Genomic DNA, 17,866 nt, shown 5'->3' on the forward strand with positions numbered 1-17,866 from the left:
TTTTAATGCAACAGGCAGGATGCTGGAGGAACTCAGCGGGTTAGGCAGCATCTATGGAAGGAAACAGACGTCGACGTTTCGGGTCGAGACCCTCCATCCAGTCCATTTCCCTCCACAGATGCTGCCTGAGCTGTTTGGGTTCCTCCAGCATCTTGTGTGTTGATCCAGATTCCAGCATCTGTAGTCTCCTTGTCTCCGTGTCTTTTCATGACTGGGAGATAAAAGAATGAGCCAAGACACGGAGAAGTCCTACCGCTCTTCAAAACGGTGCCATTTATATCTGCCTAAGGGATGGGGATGGATTAACATATCAGAAAGACTGAGCCTTTGGCAGTGCGGCACACCCTCAGCAATGCTTTGGGGCGTTGACATAATGGGCTTTCTGAACCTGCAAACCAGGCAAACACTCTGAGGGTTTGACATCGAAGGAACACTGGACAGCGGGAACACTCGTGATTGACACTGTCCCTTACAACCAGCTGACACTGGGAGAAGTGCGACTTCTCCAGGATTTGCAGCTGGGAACACCAACATTCAGGGAGCTGTTAAATGAGTGGATCTTCTGGATTTGTGTGACGTGACATTCCCCTGGGAAGGATTTTGAACATGTGATCATTCCGATTCGGCTTTTGCCTGGAGGAAGGGTGGCACAAAATCCCCTAATGGCAAGTAATAGCGTGACTTACCTCGCGTATTAATGCAGGTGTAAGTACAGAGGTGTCCGTCTTGCTGAGGAGTTGGTCACCACCGTGAGGGATGAACGCACAAAGTTATCTGAAAAGCAACTGGTATGGACAGAAGAATGTCGGCAAATTGAAGAGGCGATTGGAGGCGGTGAAAAGCTCCTGGAGCCCACCGCTCGCCTTCGATCTCAGTCACAACGAGAGCGTTAGGTTGGCCACGGACGCGCTGCTGAACTCTGGACCTGGAGCTTATGATGAAATGTTGTCTTGGGAGGGGGAGCTGAGCTTCTTATCTCCTTCTGAAATCCAGTACATTATTAGAAACGCCGAGGGTCCCTCTCAACTCCAGGAACCACATTCAGAAGAAGGAGAAATTAACAGTCAGGCGGTGGAAGTCCCCTCCAACACGGGCGACACTTACTTCCCGATGGAAACTGACAGCCACGGGCCGGTGCTGGAGCAGGGCTGGCCAATGTCAAATAAAAAGTACTACCTGAAGGGGCCCTCAAACATCAGCGTCTACTTTCAGACCGAGAAGTCTCACAGCATCAAAGATGTGTTGCGGTTTTACATCAACCAGGCTGCCGAGGTAATACTTTTATTACAGAGCAGCGCGGGTGAGGGAATGAATTCTGAACCTGTTGGGAACCAAAACCCGGTTAAATGCACCGGGAAAAATCTCCAGCAACTTGGGCCAAGGAGAGGTGTGCACGGAGCTGTGAATGGCCGTGATTTTAGAGCTGGAATTGAACGATACAACGACCCTGTTAATGAGGAGTTTTCTCACTCGACCTCTCTGACCCAGAAAGGGAACGATTAAAACTCCAAAGTTCTCATTCCTACTGACAGTGAATTGTTTCTGGAGGTTTTTAAACTTTGACGTTGAATCTTTTATATAAATATATATGAAACGTATTTCCTTCCTGACTCCCCTCGCTCTGCTCAACCATTCTTTCTCTATTATTTCCATTCATGATTTGTCTCAGCTTTTTCCCTTTCCGTTTCTTTCCCAACCTTTAAATTGGACTGATTGAGGAGATAAGCCACGGGATCCTTCATTCACTGAGGTTTCAGGTATCCCGCTGTCTATTCTTTGAAAGGGTTCTCCATAGCCCTGCAAATGTTAGGGTACCTTTCCAATTTACTTTCGGAAGTTCCTGTTGAATTCACACGCGAGATCTCAACATAGAACAGTACAGTACAGCGCAGGAGCAGGCCATTCGGCCCACCATGTCTGTGCCGACCATGATGCCAATTTAAACTGCACATCTGCCTGCATGTGGTCCGTGCCCCTCCATTCCCTGCCTGTTTATGTGCCTATCTAAATGCCCTTTAACATTACTATCCTATCTGCTTCCACCGCTTGCCCTGGCAGCGTGTTCCAGGCACCCACCACTCTGTTTTTAAAAAAAAACTTGCCTCCTGGATCTCCCTTAAACTTAACCTTAAACTCTTGTATTTGACATTTCCACCCTGGGAAAAAGACTCTGTCTATTCCTCTCATAATTTTATAAACCTCCATCAGGTTGCCCCTTAGCCTCCGCTTCAGAGAAAACAACCCAAGTTTATCCAACTTTCCCTTATAGCTAATACTCTCCAATCCAGGCAACAACCTGGTGAGCCTCTTCGGCACCCTCTCCAAAGCCTCCACATCCTTCCTGTAATGGGCCAACCGGAACTGGACGCAATACTCCATATGTGGCCTAATCAAAGCTTTATACAGCTGCAACATGACTTCCTGACTCTTTATATATAACTCAGTGCCCTGACTGATGAAGCCAAGCACACTGTTCACCTTTACCACCCTATCCACTTGTGGTTCCATTTTCAGGAGCTCCAGACTTGCACTCCAAGATCCCTCTGTACATCAAACAATTTAGTATATAAAACATTCTCTCCTCTGGCTCTTTTGCCATTCCCCTTCACTGACTCCCCTCTGCTCAATGACCTTCCTTGCCACTAGAAGCTATTTACTTTGTCTGAACTTTTTGTGCGTTTGAACACATCTATTACATTTCCACCTGAACCATCTCTTCTTCAAACAATCCCAGTCTCTCCACAGAACTGAAATCAAAGCAGAAAAGTTAAAACTTCTGACCCTGGTGATTCCAACCCCCTCTCCCACAGCTGATCGCCATTGTGATGGATGTATTCACTGACATCGACATCTTCTGTGATGTGCTTGAAGCTGCCAACAAGCGGAATGTGACCGTTTACTTGCTGCTGGACCAGTGCTCATTACAGTACTTCACTGAAATGTGTGACAAACTCCAGTTAACAAGCAACCACTTAAAGGTACGTGTTGTTCCACCTGAATTCCACATCATATAAAGAACAAAATACTACATAGTACATGTGTGTAGATACTTCAGTGCAGCCATGGTCAAGAGGTGGAAGAGAGACTAGCCCACGTAAAGGTTTTGTTTATTCATTTTCAGGATCTGGGTGTCACTGGAGAGGCCAGTTTATAGTTGGCACGGTTTCTAAGTTTGTGGATGATACAAAAGTTGGTGGTGTAGTGGACAGTGAAGAGGGTTATCTAATGCAATCTAGATCAACTGGGAAAATAGGCCAAGGAATGGCAGGTGGAATTTAACTCGGATAAGTGCTAGGTGTTGCATTTTGGTGAGTTAAACCAGGGCAGGAGTTGCACAGTAAATGGTAGGGCCCTGGAGAGTGTGGTAGAACAGACAGACCTAGGGGTACAGATATTTGATTACCTGAAATTGGAGACATAGGTAGATAGGGTGGTGAAGAAGGCATTTGGCACACATGCCTTCATCGGTCAGGGCATTGAGTTACAGGAGGTGGGATGTCATGTTACAACTGTACAAGTCATTGGTGAGACCACACTTGGAATATTGTGTGCAGTTCTGTTTGCCTAACTGTGGGAAGGATGTCATTAAGCTGGAAACATTGAAGAAAAGTTTAACAAGGATGTTACTGTGACTGGAAGGCTTGAGTTATAGGGAGAGACTGGATAGGCTGGGGCTTTTTTCCCCTGAAGCATAGGAGACTGAAGGATGACCTTAGAGAGATTTATAAAATCATGAAGGGCATAGAAAAGGTGGATGGCCACTGTCTTTTTCCCAGAATAGGGGAGTCTAAAACTAGAAGGCATAGGATTAAGGTGAGGGGAGAAAGATTTAAAAAGGGCCTGAGGGGCAACGTTTTCACACAGAGCGTGGTGGGTATATTGGAACGAGCTGCTAGAGGAAGTGGTAGAGGCGGGTACAATTGCAACACTTAAAAAACATTTGGGCAGGTTCATGGAAAGGAGAGGTTAAAGGGATATGGGCCAAATCGAGGGAAATGGGACAAGTTCCAGTAGACAACTTTGATGGCATGGACGAGTTGGGCCAAAGGACCTGTTTCAATTCTGCGTGGCTCTATGACTCTGAGAGGCTTGTTGGGCTATTTCAGAGTCAACCACATTAGTGGGTCTGGAGCCACACACAGGCCAGATTGGGCAAGGGCGGCACATTTCCTCCCCTGAAGGAGTTTGGTGAACTTGATAGGGTTTTATAATCCCAGTAGTTTTGTGAAGGCAAGCTTTTTATTCAATTAATTTTAAATCTCACTATGATGCTGGAGGAACTCAGCAGGCCAGGCAGCATCTGTAGAGAAAAGCAGGCGGTCAACGTTTCAGGTCAGGACCCTTCTTCAGGACTGAAGATAGGAAAAGGGGAAGCCCAATATATAGAAGTGAAGAGCAGAGCAGTGATAAGTGGACAAAAGAGGGCAGGTGGGCTGGGCACAAGGTGGTGATAGGTCGATGCAGGTAAGACATAGTGATAGGCAGGTGTGGAGGACGAGGGAAGAGCAGATCCACTGGGGGAATGGGTCAAAGGTAAGGAGAGAAAAAAAAGGGGGGTATAAAAAAAGAGGATAGGAAAGGGAAGAAAAGGCATGGTTTGGTGGGGGGGAAGGGGTGTGGGGATTACTTAAAGTGGGAGAATTCAATGTTCATGCTACGAGGCTGCAAGGTTCCAAGACGGAAAATGAGGTGCTGTTCCTCCAGTTTGCGCTTGGAATTCTCCTGGCAGTGGAGGAGGCTGAGGACTGTCATTTCAGTGATAATGTGGGAGGGGGAGTTGAAGTGACTGGCAACAGGGAGATGCAGATCGTGGTTACGGACAGAGCGCAGGTGCTCTGCGAAACAGTCACCTAGTCTGCGTTTGGTCTCACCAACATAGAGGAGGCCACACTTGGAGCACCAAATGAAGTAGATGATATTAAGGGAGGTGCAGGTGAATCTCTGTCTCACCTGAAAGGACTGTTTGGGTCCCTGGATGGAGGTGGTGTAGGGGCAGGTGTTGCACCTATGGCGGGGGAAGTGGAAAGTTCCAGGAGTGGGAGCGGGATGGGTGGGGGGGGGGGGGGAAGGAGTGAATGAGGGAGTCGTGGAGACAGTCGTCCCTGTGAAAGGCAGAAAGGGGTGGGGAGGGGAAGATATGCTTGGTCGTGGGGTCCTGTTGGAGATGGCGGAAGTGGTGGAGAATGATGTATTGGATACGTAGGCTGGTAGGATGAAATGTGAGGACAAGGGGGACCCTATCCCTGTTGGGTCTGGGAGGGGTGGGGGTGAGAGCGGAGGTGTGGGAAATGGCAGAGATATGGGTGCGAGCTCTCTTGAGCACAGTAAGGGGGAAGCCCCAGTTAGAAAAGTTGGACATCTCGGATGTCCTGGAGTGGAAAGCCTCACCATGGGAGCAGATGCGGTGGAGGCGGAGAAATTGAGAAAAAGGGATCATGTCCTCGCAAGAGACAGGGTGGGAAGAGCTGTAATCAAGGTAGCTGTGGGCGTTAGTGGGTTCATAGATGACATCAGTGGATAAGGAATCTCCTGAGATGGGGATGGAAAGATCGAGGAAGGAGAGAGAGGTGTCAGACATAGTCCAAGTGAAGTGGAGTGCTGGGTGAAAATTAGTGGCGAAATTTATGAAACTGTCGAGTTCCACACGGGTGCAAGAGGTGGCACCAATGCAGTTGTCGATATAGCGGAGAAAGAGTTGAGGAATGGGGGCGGAGTAGGCTTGGAACAGAGTCTTCAACGTAGCCAACGAAGAGACAGGCATAGCTGGGGCCTATACCTGTCTGTGGAAAGTGAGAGGAATTGAAAGTGAAATTGTTTAGGGTGAGGACACGTTCAGCCAGGCAGAGGAGAGTGTTAGTGGAAGGGGACTGGTTCTGTCTCTGGTCAAGAAAGAAGCGGAGGGTGGTGAGGCCATCATGATGGGGAATGGGGGTATATAAGGACTGGACATCCATGGTGAAGATGAGGTTGTGCTTGCCGAAGAACTTAAAACTATGGAAGAGTTGGAGAGCGTATGATGTGTCACGGACATAGGTGGGAAGGGATTGGACTGGGGGGGGGGGGGTAACAGGATAGTGTCCAGGTACGAGGCTACGAGCTCCGTGGGGCAAGAGCATGCAGAGGCAATAGGTCTGCTGGTTCTGTCCATCTTGTGGATTTTGGGGAGGAGGTAGAAGTGGACAATTCTAGGTTGCAGGACTATCATGTCAGTAACTGTGGGGAGAGGGTGGGGGGAGATCTCCCGAGGTGATGAGGTCAGTGATCATAGAATGTTGATTCAACAATGTTGTGCCAACTTTTAAACCTCACCTAAGACTATGTAACCCCTTCCTCCCACATATCCCTCTATTTTAAATTTCTCCATATGCATATCTAGCAATCTCTTGAATTTGACCAACGTACCTGCCTCCAGGCAGCGCATTCCATGCCCCAACCACTCTCTGGGTAAAAAACCTTCCACTGATCCTTGAACTTCCCACCCATTACTTTAAAGCCATGCCCTCTTGTATTGAGCATTGGTGCCCTGGGAAAGAGGCGCTGGCTGTCTATCTATTCCTCTTAATATTTTGTACACCTCTATCATGTCTCCCCTCATCTTCCTCCTCTCCAAAGAGTAAAGCCCTAGCTCCCTTAGTCTCTCCTCATATTGCATAATCTCCAAACCAGGCAGCATCCTGGTAAATCTCCTCTGCACCCTTTCCAATGCTTCCACATCCTTCTTATGATGAGGCAACCAGAACTGGACACAGTACTCTAAGTGTGGTCTAACCAGAGTTTTGTAGAGCTGCATCATTACCTTGCGGCTCCTAAACTCAATCTCACGACTTATGAAAGCTAATATCCCATATGCTTTCTTAACTACCCTATCCACCTGTGAGGCAACTTACAGGGATCTGTGGATCTGAACCCCCAGATCCCTCTGCTCCTCCACACTACCCAGAATCTTGCCATTAACTTTGACCTCTGCCTTGGAGTTTGTCCTTCCGTAGTGTACCACCTCACACTTATCTGGATTGAACTCCATCTGCCACTTCTCAGCCCAGCTCTGCATCCTATCAATATCCCTCTGCAATCTTTGACAATCTTCCACACTATCCACAACACCACCGACCTTTGTGTCATCTGCAAACTTTCTAACCCACCCTTCTACCCCCTCATCCAAATCACTAATAAAAATCACGAAAAGCAGAGGCCCCAGAACCAATCCTTGTGGGACACCACTAGTCACAGCCCTCCAATCTGAATGCACTCCCTCCACCACAACCCTCTGCTTTCTACAGGCAAGCCAATTCTGAATCCACACAGCCAAGCTTCCCTGGATCCCATGCCCTCTGACTTTCTGAAGAAGCCTACCATGTGGAACCTTGTCAAATGCCTTACTAAAATCCATGTAGACCACACCTACTGCACTACCGTCATCAATCTGCCTGGTCACCTCCTCAAAAAACCTTATCAGGCTTGTGAGACATGATCTGCCCTTCACAAAGCTATGCTGGCTGTCCCTGATCAGAGCATGATTCTCTAAATGCTAAAAAGATCCTATCTCTAAGAATCCTTTCCAACAGCTTGCCCATTTCAGACGTAAGGCTCACTGGTCTATAATTCCCTGGACTATCCCTACTACCTTTTTTGATTAAGGGGACAACATTTGCCACCCTCCAATCCTCCGGTACTGTTCCCATGGACAATGAGGACTCAAATATCCTAGCTAATAGTTCAGCAATCTCTTCCCTCACCTCGCGGAGCAGCCTGGGGAATATTCCGTCAGGCCCCGGGGACTTATCTGTCCTAAGATTTCTAACAGCTCCAACACATCCTCTCTCTTGATATCAACATGCTCTATAACATTACCCCTACCAACACTGTCCTCAGCGTCATCAAGGACCCTCTCCTTGGTGAATACTGAAGAGAAGTATTCATTGAGGACCTCACCCACTTCCACAGCTTCCAGGCACATCTTCCCACCTTTGTCTCTAATCGGTCCTACCTTTACTCTCGTCATCCTTCTGCTCTTCATGTAAGTGAAAAATGCCTCGGGGCTTCCCTTAACCCTACTCTCCAAGGCCTTTTCATGTCCCCTTCTTGCTCTCCTCAGCCCCTTCTTAAGTTCCTTCCTTGCTACCCTATATTCCTCATGAGCCCTATCTGATCCTTGCTGCCTAAACCTTATGTATGCTGCCTTCTTCCTCCTAACTAGATGTTCCACCTCTCTTGTCACCCATGGTTCCTTCACCCTGCCATTCCTTCTCTGCCTCACCGGGACAAATTTATCCCTAACATCCTGCAAGAGATCCCTGAACAACTTCATGGTATATTTCCTTTCAAAAATGTCATCCCAATTTACACTTGCAAGTTCTAGCCTTATAGCCTCATAATTTGCCCTTCCCCAATTAAATATCTTCCTGTCCTCTTTGCTCCCATCCTTGTCCATGACAATGCTAAAGGTTATGGAGCGGTGGTCACTGTCCCCCAAATGCTCACCCACTGAGAGATCTGTCACCTGACCCATTTCATTACCTAATACTAGATCTAATATGGCATTTCCTCTAGTCAGCCTGTCAACGTACTGTGACAGAAATCCGTCCTGGACACACTTAGCAAACTTTGCCCCGTCTAAACATTTGGTACTAAGCAGGTGCCAATCAATATTTGGGAAGTTGAAGTCTCCCATGATAACAACCCTGTTATTCTTGCACCTTTCCAAAAATCTGCCTCCCAATCTGCTCCTCAGTATCCTTGCTGCTACCAGGGGGCCTATTAGAAAACTCCCAGTAGAGTAACTGCTCCTTTCTTCTTCCTAACTTCCACCCATACTGACTAGAGAGGATCCATCTACATTATCCAGCCTTTCTGCAGCTGTAATAGTATCACTGACCAGTAACGCCACCCCTTCTCCTCTTCTTCCCCATCCCCCCCCCATCCCTTTTAAAACACCTGAAATCCAGGAATATTCGGTATCCATTCCCACCCTGGTGACAGCCAAGTCTCTGCAAGAGCCACGATATCATAGTTCCATGTATTTATCCAAGCTCTCAATTCATCTCCCTTATTCCTGATACTTCTTGCATTTAAGTAAATGCACTTTAGCCTATCCACCTTTCTACTTTTATACCCTATACTCTGCTTCTCCTTCCTCGAAGCCTCTCTATATGTTAGATCTGACTTTACTCCATGTACTTCTTCCATTGACCTATCCCTCTGGTTCCCATCCTCCTTGCAAACTAGTTTAAACCCTCCCAAACCACACTAGCAAACCCAGTGATGGCGCGGGAGATAATGTCCTGGTGGTCCTTGGTGGGGTCATAGTTCAGGGGTAGGTAGGGCCAACTCTCGGACACTTCCTCCAACCTACACTCAGCCATTTTATTCTCCCCACATTCTGATCAACTGTCTGCCGATTCCATCACTCACCCACACACTAGGGGCAATTTACAGCAGCCAATTAACCTACCAACCCGCACATCTTTGTGACGTGGGAGGAAACCAGAGCACCCGGGGAAGACCATAGGATTCCAAGGAGAACATTGCAAACTCCACACAGACAGCACTGGAGGTCACTGGAGCTCGGAGGTACCAGCTGTGCCACCCTGAAATAAAGGTGAATGGAAAAAGAACCAAATGTAACAAGTGATTGGAGTGTGGAAGATGTTGTCGGGGGGTAGTGGAGTCAGATTCAATTGTCGTGCTCAAAGGGTAACTGAATAAAGAATTTGCAGAGCTTTGGGGAGAGGACAGGAGAGTGGAACTAACTGGATGGCTCTTGCATTGAGCCAGTATGGACTCAATGGGCCAAACAGCCTCCTTCCTTGCTGTAAAGATTTTGTGATTCTGTGTAACTGGAATAATGATCAAGAGCTTCTAAAGAATCCTAAAAGAAGGAAGAGACAGAGAGAGAGAGAGAGAGATCTAGGTAGAGTTACATAGACTATTCAGCATAGAACTACAGCCCGTGAACTTTATTCCAATTGTTCTTCTACTTTCATCCCACCTCCTTATCCCTGCCATCACATCTTTCTATTCCATTCCCTCTCATGTGTTCATCTAACTTCCTTTTAAATCCATCTCTGCTATCGACCTTGCCTGCTCCCTGTGGAAGTGAGTTCCACATTCACTCCAAGTTCTCCTGAATTTCCTACTGGATACATTAGTAACTATCATGTAATGAGGGAATGCCAGAGGTCCCAGGGCTGCCGATGGTGATACGATGGAAGTGAGGGATGTGTAAGATACCAATCTTAGAGTGCAGGTGTAGGGGTGTAAGTGTTAACAAACTAGAAAACTACACGTCAGAAACCAGCAAGTAATTGATCTGGGAACATGTAAAGACAATGGACAATTTCACATTGTTGAGATGCAAGAGACTGCAAATGTTAGAATCTGGAGCAATAAATAATTTGCTGGAGGAACTGAACAATTCCTTTTTTCTTCACAGATGCTGCTTGACCCACTGAGTTCCTCCAGCAGATTTTGTTGTTTCACATTGTTGAGACTTTTTTAAGATTCTCCCTCTCTCTCTCTCTCTCGTGGTGCAGAATATTGGAGTCCGACAGGTTTCTGGTGATCTCTACTGTGCAAAGTCAGGAAAGAAATTCTCAGGCCAAGTTCAGGAAAACTTCATCATCATAGACTGCCTGTATGCATTAGCGGGATCTTACAGGTGAGTGGATCGCCGATCCTTCAACACCGTTCAAAATTCAATGCGGTTATAGACAATGTGAGTAGGGAGAACAGAAAAACTTTGGAAAAAAAACAAGCCATTCTTTTCAGGAAGTCCCAGGGCACTTTACAGCCAATGGCACACTTCTGAAGTGGAGACACAAGAGACTGCAGATGCTGGAATCTGAAGCATAAAACAAACTATTGGAGGAACTCAGCAGGTCAGGCAGCATCTGTGGAGGGAAATGGACAGTCGAAGTTTTGGGTTGAGATCATTCATCTGGACTGAAAGAATAGAGGGGAGATAGCCAGTATAAGAGGGGGAGAGGTGGCAAGAGATAGGTGGATCCAGGTGAGGAGGGGTTGCTCAGCAGATGGAGTTAAGTGAGGGAGGGAAGGGTGGAGATAGCGATCGGGAATTGGAGGAGATGCAGGTGAGGGCTCCACCTGCCACAGTTGGGGGGAATAGTTCTGAAATGTAGTCACTGTTGTAAAATGGGTACCACTGTAACCAATTTGTGCAAAGCAAGCTCTTTCAGACAGCAAAGTCCAGATAATCTGCTATAGTGATGTTGAGTGAAGGATACATAGTCGGCCACAGGTGCACTCCCCTCCTCCTCAAAATAGTGTCTTTTACTCTACCTGAGAGAGCAGACAGAGCCTTGGTATGACAGCTCATCTGAACCACAGCACCTCCAGCAATGTTGTACTCCCTCAATGATGCTCTGGGAGTGTCAGCCTGGGTTTTGTGCAGTGATACTTGAACCCACACCCCTTCTGGTTAGAGGCAAGTTAGATCCCACTGAACCACAGGTTAAACAGTCCATGCAGATAGAAGACAGATTTTGTCATCAACTGGTGCAGCATAGATTATAGTTCGTCCTGTCTTGGTCAAAGTTTGACCTGGTTTCTCTCTCTGCAGTTTTACTTGGCTGTCGGCACAGGTCCACAAGAACTTCATCACCCTCTATTCCGGCCATGTTGTGGAGTGCTTTGATGAGGAGTTCCGTCGACTGTACTCTCAGTCCCAGCAGGTGAAGGAGTTCAGCTCAGTGGAAGCGGTGCCCTGCTCCCGTGTGAGCAGCCAGCCACGGCCCTTCACCACCCCCACAGCCGTGTGGCCCAAGAGTCGCAACACTCACTCAGACAGCTTCAGCAGCCTGTCCAACCTGAGCGACCCACACAACCTTCCCCACTCCCCGCCCCTGGTGAGCGAACAACGGCGGCACAGTGGGGCTGCCCCTCAGTATAGGGTGGTGTACACCCCCCTTGTCCAACACAGGAAACAGCCCTTCCTCCTGACCCCTGCTGACAGACCTTGCCCTGCTCCGGCCACCTGCCTCGTCGGGGAGATTCTGAAACCTGTTCCGTGCTCCAAGGACATTAACGTTGTCAGGACAGAGAGGGGGGAGCCACAGAGTTCATTCCAACTGTTGTCACTTGGGCAACTTTACTCACCGCCAGACACCAAACACTGGTTCAGTCCAGAGCAAACTCATAGAGGGAAATACACCACAGACCTGCTGTTCAGACCCAACAATCTGATGGTTCCCAAGCTCTTCAACAACAGATATTAAAAATATGCATGGAAACATGCACGCAGTATTCTGGAGGTCAGAGTGTGGAAATAATGATCTACTGGGTGGACATCCAAGGGCATAAATCCTTCACCAGTCCCATTCTCTAGCTGCCTACCTTGCTTAGTAAACAAAATCAATGCTGGGAACTCTCAACAGGTCAGACAGCATCTGTGGAGAGAGAACCAGAGTCAGCATTTCAGGAAAACATCCCCTTCATCTGGACTGGAAAATGAGAAAACAAGCATGTTTTAAGTTACAGAGAAGGAAAGGGAATTACAGCTCCACTCAGTACTTGGTTCTGTTCACATCAAGGAACCTAAGGTTGGCCAGGGAGTAAATCAGCAGCATAACAACCTGTCAGCTTAGGGCTTACATTATTCAAGATCAATGTCATGTGTCCACAAATGAAGTCTTTTCAACTGAGCTACACAGAGGTTTCACTGGCAAAGATCAAACACTCTTTTTCCTCTATGTACATTTTTCTCTCCAACCTTATAGCTATCCAATGTTCTTTGTGTCTATCTGGTTGACTCTGTCATTCAATCCTTGTGTATATATCTGCTGTTCTATCTCAGTGTCATCCTCAGCTCAGTGTTAGTACTCTTACCTCTGGTTCGAGACTTACTCCAGAGACCTGACCACATAATCATGAGAGTGGTGCACTGTCAGAGGTGCTGCTTCACACAGACCCTTCATACAGATGTAGTTGGATGGAGATGATGATTCAGAATCGTACAACACAGAAACAGTCCCTTCAGCCCACCGAGTCCACGCCAATATACCCAGTTACCCCAGTCCTACACTTTAATTTATTCTCCTCACATTCCCGACAACTCCCTCCAGATTCTACCAATCGCCTACACACCAGGGACCGTTTACAGCTCTGGGATGTGGGAGGAAACCGGAGCGCCCAGGGAAACACACGTGGTTACAGGAGAACATGCAAACTCCACACAGACAGCACCTAAGGTCAGGATTGAACCCAGGTCACTGGAGATGCGAGGCAGCAGCTCTATTAGCTGCGCTGCCCACTGGCATTGAATGAGGAGCAACTAAAGAATTGTCTGTGGTTAACATTATCCCTTGGTCAACACGACTAAAACAGATTAACTGGTCATTTATTCCACTGCTGTTAATAGAGTCATGCAGCATGGAAACAGGCCCTTTGGCCCAGCTGGTCTATGCCAACCAAGATGCCCCATCCAACCTAGTCCCATTTGCCAGCATTTGGCCCATAACCTTCTAAACCTTTTCAATCCATGTACCTGTCCAACTGCCTTTTAAAAGTTTTTAATGTACCTGCCTCATCCACTTCCTCTGACAGCTTATTCCACATAGACACCACCCTTTGTGTGTAAAAACAAAGGTTCCTATTAAATCTCTCCCCCTCACCTTAAACCTATGCCCTCCAGTTCTTAATTCCCCAACACTGGGGAAAAAGACTGAGTACATTCACTCTATCGATGCCCCTCATGATTTTTTACACTTCTATAAGATCACCTCTCAGTTATCAGGATCTTGCCGTGTATAAATTAGTTACTGCATCTCCCACATTGGAACAGTGACTACATTCAACGCTGCTTGTTAAACATCTGGGATGATGTCTAATGTATCTTTCTCTCCCATCCACTGTTTGTGATTCTGATTATATGACATCTTTCTCTCTATGGCTGCTTATGCCTGATTCTCTCCACGTCCTTACTCAGATGTGAGGTTTTCTGTCTTAAGTGCTTCCGTGAGTTTCTCCCACTCCGTCACAAGAACAACTCAAGAAAATAGGAGGAGAAGTAGGCCACTCAGCCCCTCAAACCTGCCCACCATTCTCTATGATCATGGCTGATCTGCCCCAGGCCTCATCTCCTCTCCTGTGCCTGTTTCCCATGCCCCTCAATTTCCAGATCTTTCAAAAATTTATCTACCACTTCTTTAAATACTCCAAAAATCTAGCCTCACAACCCTCGAGTAGACAATTAGAGATTCACCATCCTTTGTCAGAATAGGTAGAGTGTACACAGTTCCTGATTCTATCCGACTCTCTTCCTCTCTGACCTGTTCTCCCTCAGTACACTGCTGCAGATGACCACCTTTCTATTCCTGTATGCATTGTTTATGATCTCTCACCGATCCTCTTGATTCTCTCTGCCCCAACACTGCTTCGTTTCCCAAAATATGAAAAGTCTTGGCCTTAATGGTTTGATCTGGTCATCACTCAGTGATTCAGGGAAGTGGGGAGTTTGTGGGGGAAGAAAAGAAATGGGACTAAGAATAACACAGAAACTGTTCACATTGAATCCTATACTACTGAGCAAAGTCAACAATCAAGTGTTCAAATACTACGGCTGAGCATCTGAGTTATTCACAGTTCACATCTACTTCTCTAGCCTCTAATAAATTGACGATGATTTATGTATAACATTGGGCAATCAGAAGACCAACCCTATCCTGTACAAATGAAACTGGAACGTTACCTGATTAGCTACTGAGGCACAAGTCTTTAGCACAGTGCGAGACTGTTGGTTTTAATTGGGTTTAAGGGCTACTTTCAAGCTAAAAGGTCTCATGGTAACTTCATTTCCCATCACAAGGAAATAAAAATAATCTTTCAAATTCTAAGTACAAACTTTTCTTTTTGAAAAAAATAATTAGGCTTCAAACCATTCGACTTGGAATTGTATACTGCTGTTCCTTCACCATGGCCGAGTCCAAATCCTAGAGATGCGTCACCAACAGTTCTCTGGGTGCACCTTCATCACAGAATGTAGTTGCTCAATATAATTTAGTTATAAATATATTTCTATGTATATTAAATAATTACTGCCTTTTTGTACCTTACTTCTTTTCTGTATACTTACTTTTTTTCTGTATAGAACACCTCAGCACATGCTTTACCAATTGCTAACTACCGATAATGCAAGAGAAACTGAACATGTTAGTGGAGTTGCCAACTACTGGATTCATTTAACAGTCTTCATGAGGTAATCAAGGATGAAGAATAACTGTTGACTTTGCCAGCAACATAAACAGCCAGAGAATTTTTTTTAAAAATACAGTATCATGTTTGTAAATCCTTTTGTGAATTTTCAGCTCCATGCTCTAATAAAATCTCAAAAGCTCTGTTTTTATGAAGTGGCACATTTGGAATCGAAGGATTTGTTTCTTATTTAATTTGGTAGTGACCCTGCACGCCACTTGAAAGGATTTGAAGAACAAAATGAATCTTCTCAGCATCTGGGTTGCAGTCAACATTCAGCAGAAACACAGTTTTACTTTGTCCCATTGACAAAGTTGTTAACTCCTTTGTGAGGGAGAAACATGAGGTTGCCAGATCTTGGCATTAATATTCCCAGCCTTCTTCCCAACACATCAAATAAATCTCCTACACATACGCACATCCAGGAGAGGCAGAGGGTTTTAGGGAGGGAATTCTAGTACTTGCGGCCCAGGCAGCTGAAAGCATGGTTGCCATTGGTACAGCAATTAAAATCAGAGAGTGAAATGGCCAGAATTAGAGAAGGCAGAGGTTTTGGAATGTTATACATGAACACTCAAACGTGAATTAGGAGCAGAACAGGCAACTCAACCCTGATAAGATCTGATTATATCCTCTTACCTCAGTGCTTATCAAGAATCAATCCACCTCTGCCCTTAAAAATATTCAAAGATTCTGCTTCCACTGCCCTTTGAGGAAGAGAGTTCCAAAGAGTCACAACCTTTGGAGAAAACTTTGACTCATCTCCGTCTCAAATGGGGAACCCATTGTTTTTAAATGGTGACTCCTATTTGGAGATTCTCCCACAAGATGAAATATCTTCTCCACATCCACCTTGTCGAGAGCCCATCAGGATGTTTCAATCAAGACTCTTCTCACTCGTTTAAACTCCGGTGGCTACAAATCCAGCCTGTCCAACCTTTCCTCACAAGACAACTTGCATATTCCAGGTATCAGTCCGGTAAACCTTCTATGAACTGTTGTAGGGTTACACAGTGCTGTAAAGATAGGAAGAAACCACCAAAGCCCACCTTAAGTGAAGTTGCAGACCATCTCAACAGGTATTTGTGATTAAACACTCCAATAACAATCTGCATGGAAGTTTTCCAACTTAATTCTTAGAACCATAGAACAATACAGCATAGAAAACAGGCCAATCGACCCTTCTAGTCTGTGCCGACACGTTATTCCATTAGTCCCACTTCCCTGTACCCAGTCCATAACCCTCCAGACCTCTCCCGTCCATATATCTATCCAATTTATTCTTAAAGCTTAAGAGTGAGCCCACATTTACTACATCAGATGGCAGCCCATTCCACACTCCCACCACTCTCTGAGTGAAGAAGTTCCCCCTAATGTTGCCCCTAAACTTTTCCCCTTTCACCCTAAAGCCATGTCTTCTCGTACTTATCTCTCCTAATCTAGGTGGAAAGAGCCTACTCGCATTAACTCTGTCTATGCCCCTTATAGTTACATGAATTATTGTTATAATTCTGAAATTTACACTCCTTATTAACAATTCGCTAACCTGCAGAATACATCCTTATAGGAAACAGGAGTAGGAGTGGGCTCTTCAGCCCTTTGAATCTGCTCCACTCCCCCCCCAAACTAAAACATGATTCTGTGCCTCAACACCCTTTCTCACCCAATCCCCACATTGTAACTCACAACCCTCTGAGTGAAGAAACGTCTCCTTATATGGGTCCTAATGACGGCTGACCCTTTATGCTGTGACGGTGTCCCCTCATCCCACACTCCCCACGGAGATAAAATGGTCTCCTACCATGCACTCTGAATTGCTCCAAGAATCTTGTTTGTATTACTTGGCCACAGCTATCATGATTTTTAAAGTCTCTATGAGGTCCTTACTAAAACGTCTTTATTGAAACCAGAGGTGATGTCAAGAAGCACCTCTTCACACAAAGGGCTGCTGATATGGTGGGGGGGGGGGGGGGGGGTGGTTTAATTGAAAATTTCTAAAGGGGGACAGATGGTAGTTTACTGTTAGACAAGGGTGTGAAGGTGTGTGGATAGATAGACCAAGCCACAGATCAGCAATGATCAAATCGATGGAAGGGGTTTAATGTTCTCCTATTCTTATGTCCCTTTCTGAACAGAGGAAAACAAGTTACTGTGAAAATTAATCTGAAATAAAACCAGAAAATGCTGGACACACTCAGCAGGTCAGGAGGCAGTGTGGAGAGAGAAACTGTTCCTCTTTCAGCAGATGCTGACTAACCTGTCGAGGCAATGCACATGTTCCTCCCCTGCACGGTTTGTGGATCCAGGACTTTGCACGTCCATCTATCCACGACCTTGAGGCTGCTGCCCCTTCCCCTCACCAAGTGTCTGTTCCGTCGTGGCCCCCTAGTGCTGCCCAGCACAGTGCAGGGTCCATCCCAGTGAGGGCAGCCGGCTGCACTCACACAATGGCTCTGACAACTGGTGAGCTGCCCTCAGGTGTCTAGCACAGGTGTCACTGATACTGATGGTAAATGTCTGACGCACACTGTCAGCAGCACCCATTTCAAATAGGAAGATACTGTTAAAAAATTAAAAATACTGATAAAAAGTCTTATATTTAAACACCAATAAACACATTGGCACAATAAATATCAATTAAGAACATTGAAGCTAAATA

The 17,866-nt window shown here is 46.2% G+C and overlaps 1 protein-coding gene across 1 annotated transcript; it reads left to right on the forward strand.

Moving 5' to 3' along the window:
* Nucleotides 1-324: 324 nt before the first annotated feature.
* LOC127574117 (protein FAM83A-like) lies at nucleotides 325-15,366 on the forward strand. The gene is made up of 4 exons (XM_052022821.1): nucleotides 325-1,272; nucleotides 2,811-2,978; nucleotides 10,533-10,657; nucleotides 11,579-15,366. Exons 1-4 carry the CDS (start codon nucleotides 757-759, stop codon nucleotides 12,231-12,233), a joined length of 1,464 nt encoding a protein of 487 aa, XP_051878781.1. The 5' UTR covers nucleotides 325-756; the 3' UTR covers nucleotides 12,234-15,366.
* Nucleotides 15,367-17,866: the final 2,500 nt, after the last annotated feature.

The sequence above is a fragment of the Pristis pectinata genome, chromosome 9, assembly GCF_009764475.1.
Source record: "Pristis pectinata isolate sPriPec2 chromosome 9, sPriPec2.1.pri, whole genome shotgun sequence".
Taxonomy (NCBI): domain Eukaryota; kingdom Metazoa; phylum Chordata; class Chondrichthyes; order Rhinopristiformes; family Pristidae; genus Pristis; species Pristis pectinata.

What these genes read in the sequence shown, in the direction of transcription:
- LOC127574117 (XM_052022821.1), top strand. Translation starts at nt 757, where the DNA reads ATGAACGCACAAAGTTATCTGAAAAGCAACTGGTATGGACAGAAGAAT. An exon ending in TAACAAGCAACCACTTAAAG is followed by an intron (nt 2,979 to 10,532) that starts GTACGTGTTGTT and finishes CTCGTGGTGCAG; the next exon opens with AATATTGGAGTCCGACAGGT. An exon ending in GCATTAGCGGGATCTTACAG is followed by an intron (nt 10,658 to 11,578) that starts GTGAGTGGATCG and finishes CTCTCTCTGCAG; the next exon opens with TTTTACTTGGCTGTCGGCAC.